Source organism: Hibiscus syriacus, unplaced genomic scaffold (assembly GCF_006381635.1).
Source record: "Hibiscus syriacus cultivar Baekdansim isolate YM2019G1 unplaced genomic scaffold, ASM638163v2 tig00116976_pilon, whole genome shotgun sequence".
Classification (NCBI taxonomy): Eukaryota; Viridiplantae; Streptophyta; class Magnoliopsida; order Malvales; family Malvaceae; genus Hibiscus; species Hibiscus syriacus.
In genome coordinates, this window is record NW_024063500.1 from 1163289 (window position 1) to 1169288 (window position 6000).

Below are 6000 nucleotides of genomic sequence, written 5' to 3' on the forward strand. Positions count from 1 at the left end.
ATACAAAAATGTAATATATAACATGTAAAAACATTTGGTTTATTTATCCAAAAAAAACATTTGGTTTTTTATTAAATAATCATAAAAGGTATAAACAACCGATTGATAGAGGGATGAAATATTAAATCCCTTAAACAATGTATTTATGTATGATGGCATTAACATTTGATTCTAATCAAATTCCATTAAATCAAATATGATCGGCAATGGTATGCATATATATTACAGTGAGATCTTAGTAAATGTGTGTTTCATACATTCTTTTGAAAATATTGTTCTAATAAGCTTAAATGCCCTGAAAACTATGTACCAAGCTAGTTGAATGAGTGAACTTCCAATGCAGCTTCATCTGCAGATTCATCTCTATTATCCTGGTTAGAATTGTGATTTTCTTGAACATTGTTGATCTCAGGAGGATTAGTAACGTTGGCGACAGTCATCTCGGCAGTAGGCTGAATTCTTGATCCCGGGTTATCGCGAGAGTTGCGAAAGATGCATCTTCGAACGAGCTTTCCGAGCATATGGTTCTCCGAGAAAAGCAAGGCTAAGAACACAATGACCACGATGATGATAAATAGGCCGGCAAAGCTCCTTGAAGTGAGACTAGGACTAGCCGACGAGACCGACCCGGTGTCGTCTAGATCAATGGACACTACGCCGAAGTACTTTTTCTCAATTGGAGCCATGTATTTTCCTTGAGTGAAATTCAGGATTGCCCTCGAAAAATTAGCCACCAGCGGCGAACCTACCGGTAATGCCTGAAATTAAAACGAAGTATTAAGTAACACCTAACTTGATTGTTCAGATACAATACATGTATATCAAGATGAAAATAAACTTACAAATCCTAGTCCATCTGTTCTGTAGGTCGGGCCGACCATCATGTAACCTGTAGTATACTGAGCGAGAAAGATTCTGATGTACGGAATTTCGTCGTAGATGGCGCAAACTCCACCGTTGTCGGATCCCTTGGACAAGGCCTCCTGATAGTCATCAACTGACCCATATGGTTTCAGCATAGACTCCTCGAACCCAAAGTGGTTTATCAGGTAATCTTTTACAAATGATAGATTCTGGTAACCAACATGACATTTTCTAAGTTCTCTGATACTCGGGATCGTCGCCTGCAACTGATTGACTGTCAAGATCGAAGACAAGTTCGCCGTGTAACTCTGCATCAATATAAATGCCAGAAATATCCATACCACCAAGACCAACCTTGAGCAGTTGGTTACCACCATGTCTCCTGTTACCAAAAACAATGCTATTTGAACAATACATTTATTTTCAATATGTTCTGAGCGAATTAATTGACATGGAAAATGCCACTTTACTTTGAGGAGTTGCCACTGATAGGCACGGAAACATCAAAATTTCGCTGAGTTGCTTTCTTGGTGATCCGTTAAATTCCGTATTTTCGCGACGATCTAGAACCCGAACAACGATCCCGATGAAAATGCAAATGCTGATGATTACCAACCATAGATCCCAGCTTAATGGCTTCAAGAATATCCACATGTTTTTTGGTCCATCATGTCTGGTTTTTATCAGCATTGCCACACCAGACTCTAGATATGGCAATGTAAAATCCACACAATTTGACCTGCTGGACACAATCGAGATATCTCCCACGGCAGCATGGATTTCCTGTAACATTTCATCCCCAAAACAAATTATGTGATCATTTAGAAGATGGAAAGTTGGAGAAATAGAACAAATTACCTTAGCATCAACTTTGCAACAAAGATCATCATATGTTCCATCCATGGTTTTAAATTCATAACCATTTGGAGGTAGGCCCAAGCTCTCCCACACGGCTTTGAAAACCTCTATGGTGAAACCCGGTTCGTGTTCGTCGCCTTTCTTATCCCAAGGCTGTATGTTCACAAACTCTTTGAATCCACCCTTACTCGGAACCCCTATTATCCATTTGCTTCTGATCGATTCGTTTGCCTCGAGTTTTCTTCGGGTGTATCCGGATTTCGGATACAAGTTATTAGATATTCCCCGGTCATGAGTCCAATAGCCAATCATCCTCTGCCCCTTTTTGGTTACATTAAATATTTCAAAGACCGAAGGCTGAATCTGTCCATTCACCAACTCAAAGTCCCCACTGACCCCTCTGTAACTAGTGTTCAACATTCGCAATAACCAACTTCTACAATTCGTCTCCTTCAAGAAGCTATAATACCAATTACAATTTTGTTCCACCCTCGTAGCTAGTCTGTGAACTATATCGTAAACCCGCAAACCAAAAAGATTTAGCTCGGTGGCCTCCTTGTTCTGCATCATCATGGATAACCTTTTATATCTCGTTCTGAAGTTCTTAAGAGCTTTTGTGTTCGGCACGTAAGGCCTTAATACTATTACACCCTCCATTGACTCAATAGCCACATGATCCATGGTATCTGCAAAGGTCACAAGCCATGCAAATCTTTTGCTCATCATTCCTGCCTCGTTCGCAACCGCAAAGAAACGAGAAGTGAGGTCTGTCGACATGTGCATCACCACGAATACCATACTTTGCAGGGTCATTAGCACTTCAAGCTGTTGCAAAATTTGAGAAGTTTGGGCAGAGGTTGGGATTGCAGTCTTGTGTGATAGTTGAATGCCCTTGTTCTCTAATGCATCGGCTAAATAGGGGATGATGGCGTTACTGAATTCCATGTGTTCATATACAAGTACGACTTGGTTCCATTGAAACATTTCCAAAGTAGAAACCGTAGCTTTTGCTAGGCGAGAGAAGTCGGCCATGGATGTTCTGATCAGAAAAGGACTAGCAGAGGGACAAGTGCTGTCTCCAAGTTTTATTGCAAATGAGGCTTCGGCTGATGTTTGTGGAACATGTCCAACTGCATTTCCTAATTAAATCGTCAATTTAAATGGTATAAATGAAAAAATTATTATATGAAACCTTTCCACCATCTCATTTATGGTCCCATCCAATTATTTAATGCCACGTAATCAATTTTTCAACTCATATTTGAAAATTCTTCCTTTCCTTCTTAAAAACTTTTTCCTTCTTAGGTCGAATAAAGAGGAAAATACAATCCATCATTAATGCTGGCCTGCAAAACGACATTCTTGTTTGGTTTTCTGTTTTTTTATAGCTTTCTAACATTGAAATTTTCACGTTATGCATTCATCGTCGATCACATGGTTGTTTAGCCATTAAGCAAGTTCAAAGATCAGACAATGACACTACTCTTCGAATGGATACTTGTAACTAAGCCTCTCACTTCGATGCCATGTTTATACCGGTGTTGGCGGGGTCTAGAGAAAAAGGCAGCATCATCTTGCTGAGATAGAAAAACAAGCGCAGCAAATCTTTTCAAGTTCTGAATAAAAGTAGAGGGTTTGGATAATAGAAAAGACGTTTTTTTTTTGTTCCCTTTTGAACCAGAAGCTGTTAAAAATGGCTCCTTCATCGAGGCCATAATGGAAAACAATATCATGGGAAACCTTTCTCCGACGTTTATGTCGCCGGAGACATCCCAATCCAACAATTTAATCTTCTTGTTGAAGGGTAAAAACCTTTTAATCTTCTTGTTGATCAAAGGGTAAAACATTTTCTTCACTTTGGGAAATTTGATCAAAGAAAGAAAAGGGATTAATGAATCATTGAAGAAGCCTCCTACTTCTTCAACCTTTAGTTTATGTAGTGATGGTTAAAATATATGAACCGATGCGAACCGAATCGACCCTATCCTATGAGGGTGAGTTTTTTCTTCTTCTTAATTTTTAAATTTTGATTTGAGACTAGACGGACGAGTTATATAAAAAATAGTTTCGGGTAGGGTGGGGTCGGGTTTTAGGTGAAAAATCACTTACATGGTATACATTATTATTTTTACCTTTTTATATATATAATATATATAATTTTTTATTTTTATAGTGTTAAAATATTCTTTAATTATTAAAAAATAATAAAATATATTATTTTAATTATTTAAAATATAATAAATGATTATAAATATGTTATTATATAATATATTACTTTAAAATATCAATATATTCCGTTGGAGTCTAGTCGAATCGAATTAAGGTTCAAGTCCAAAAATCGAGATAGGTTAGGTGAGGAAGAAAAACTAAAAGTTATCGAAGCAGGACGACATCAAAATTAAGCCATAATCTTTTAGTCGAGTTCGGGACGATCAAATGACCGGCCCGAACTGTCCGTGCTCATCCCTACTTTCATCATCCAAAACCAAGCAAGAATTGTTTTGCAGGCCAGCATTAATGGTGGGTTCCAAATTCCTTTTTGTTTGACCTTAAAGGAAAATTTTCTAAGAAGGAAAGTAAGAGTTTTCAAATACGAGTGAGGAAAATTGAATACGTGGCATTAAATAATTATACATGACCATAAGTGAATAATTTCTCGTATAAATGGGAAGAGATAGTGATATATGTAGGGTTCTTTTCTGGGTGAAATAACTCTATTAATAATATCCATAATTTTTTTAGATTAGATACACATATATATATATATATACGTATTGATAATATAAAATCTTGTATAACATTGACACAAACAAAATTTCAGGTAGATATAATTAATAAAATAAACAATTAGTTAAAAACATTAAATTTTAGAAAGAAGACTCAATAATACATATTCAAAAATTAAACCTTTCACTTTTAATCACAAAAAATTAAACATTTATACTCTTTTAATGTAATAATTGAAATTTAATTGATAACATCATCAAAAGACTTTTATTACATTTCATAATCCATTTTTGAATTGAAAAATCGTGCATGTGATCAATATTATACATAATACACAGGAAATGCCAAATAAGCAAACAAAAGGGTATATATACAACATGAAATTCCTTCCATCTATTTTTTGTCTCCCTCCTAAGAGAAAAAGAAAGAGAAAGAAAAAAAACCCCACAATTTTAAGTCCAAATAAATATATATATATATATATATATATATATATATATATATATATATATAGGTGATAAGTCAAAGTTTGAATTTGTGACATATTTTACCAATTATTTAGAGTGGACAAAACTATTCATTTTTTCTTCTCTTTTGCTTCATTACAAGGCTAATCATTTTGAACATTATCATCAAATATTTTATAAACTAGAATGGATGTTATCATTTTACCAAGAACATTTAAAAATACAGTTAAAATTTATTATAAAATATTACTAAATTAATAAATAACAAATACCTCAACTCAATTGCAATGTTCATATTAAAAACCAAAATATATAAAGGTTATTGATTTGTTTAACGATAAATAGATATTGAAAAATATATATAAAATTAATAACGAACCAGGAATATAGATAGTAGAATAATTAAATTGGTATGTCGAAGTTAAAGGACGGTACCTGGCGAAGGTGAATCCGATGTTGGGAGAGAGAGAGAGCATCTGGTTTGGTAATTAGGGTGTTTGGCGTAAAAATCTGAAAGAGCCATGGACATGCATATATTCAGCATTTTGGAATCCACGCCAATATTGTGCAGCAACTTTAGACCACCGGTGACTGATTTTATGGTGAAGAGAAACGAAAAGAAAATGAAGAGGAGAAAGGAGAAGCGGACGTGCTTCGGCGCCATCGGGACAGAGTGCTTTTGGAGGGGGAAATATCCACGCTTTTCTTACTCTCTTCTTCCTTTGATTCATCAACTTGTTATATACACGGTGCTTCATGCCAGCTGACTCCCAACGTTGGATTAGATGTACGAAACAAGTAATAAATTACTAAGAGTTGTGAAAAGTCTTCTTTTGTTACAAGAAAAACATCATTTATATATATAGAGAGAGGTAGGATCTAATTATACAGTGTAATTTTTTTAGTTTTATATAGATTTATGACCTTGGGTTTGGACGAGTAAAAACATATGAGTGAGATTAACAATAGAAAATGAGAATGTATCGACTAAAAAAATAAAGAGTTAATCTCAGTCATATATTTTTATCGATATATATATATATATTATAATTATAAAAACTTATGCATGGGTGTACAGAGTGAT

At 34.9% G+C, this 6000-nt stretch overlaps 1 protein-coding gene across 1 annotated transcript; it reads right to left on the bottom strand.

Annotated features, from left to right (window-relative positions):
• Positions 1–224: 224 nt before the first annotated feature.
• Positions 225–5609, bottom strand: LOC120192653 (glutamate receptor 2.7-like). The gene is made up of 5 exons (XM_039195397.1): positions 5352–5609; positions 1723–2861; positions 1335–1647; positions 843–1246; positions 225–758 (listed from the first exon to the last, which is right to left on the bottom strand). Exons 1-5 carry the CDS (start codon positions 5578–5580, stop codon positions 315–317), a joined length of 2529 nt encoding a protein of 842 aa, XP_039051328.1. The 5' UTR covers positions 5581–5609; the 3' UTR covers positions 225–314.
• Positions 5610–6000: the final 391 nt, after the last annotated feature.

What these genes read in the sequence shown, in the direction of transcription:
- LOC120192653 (XM_039195397.1), bottom strand. Translation starts at nt 5,580, where the DNA reads ATGGCGCCGAAGCACGTCCGCTTCTCCTTTCTCCTCTTCATTTTCTTT. An exon ending in GTTGCAAAGTTGATGCTAAG is followed by an intron (nt 1,648 to 1,722) that starts GTAATTTGTTCT and finishes GAAATGTTACAG; the next exon opens with GAAATCCATGCTGCCGTGGG. An exon ending in ATCAGTGGCAACTCCTCAAA is followed by an intron (nt 1,247 to 1,334) that starts GTAAAGTGGCAT and finishes TTTTGGTAACAG; the next exon opens with GAGACATGGTGGTAACCAAC.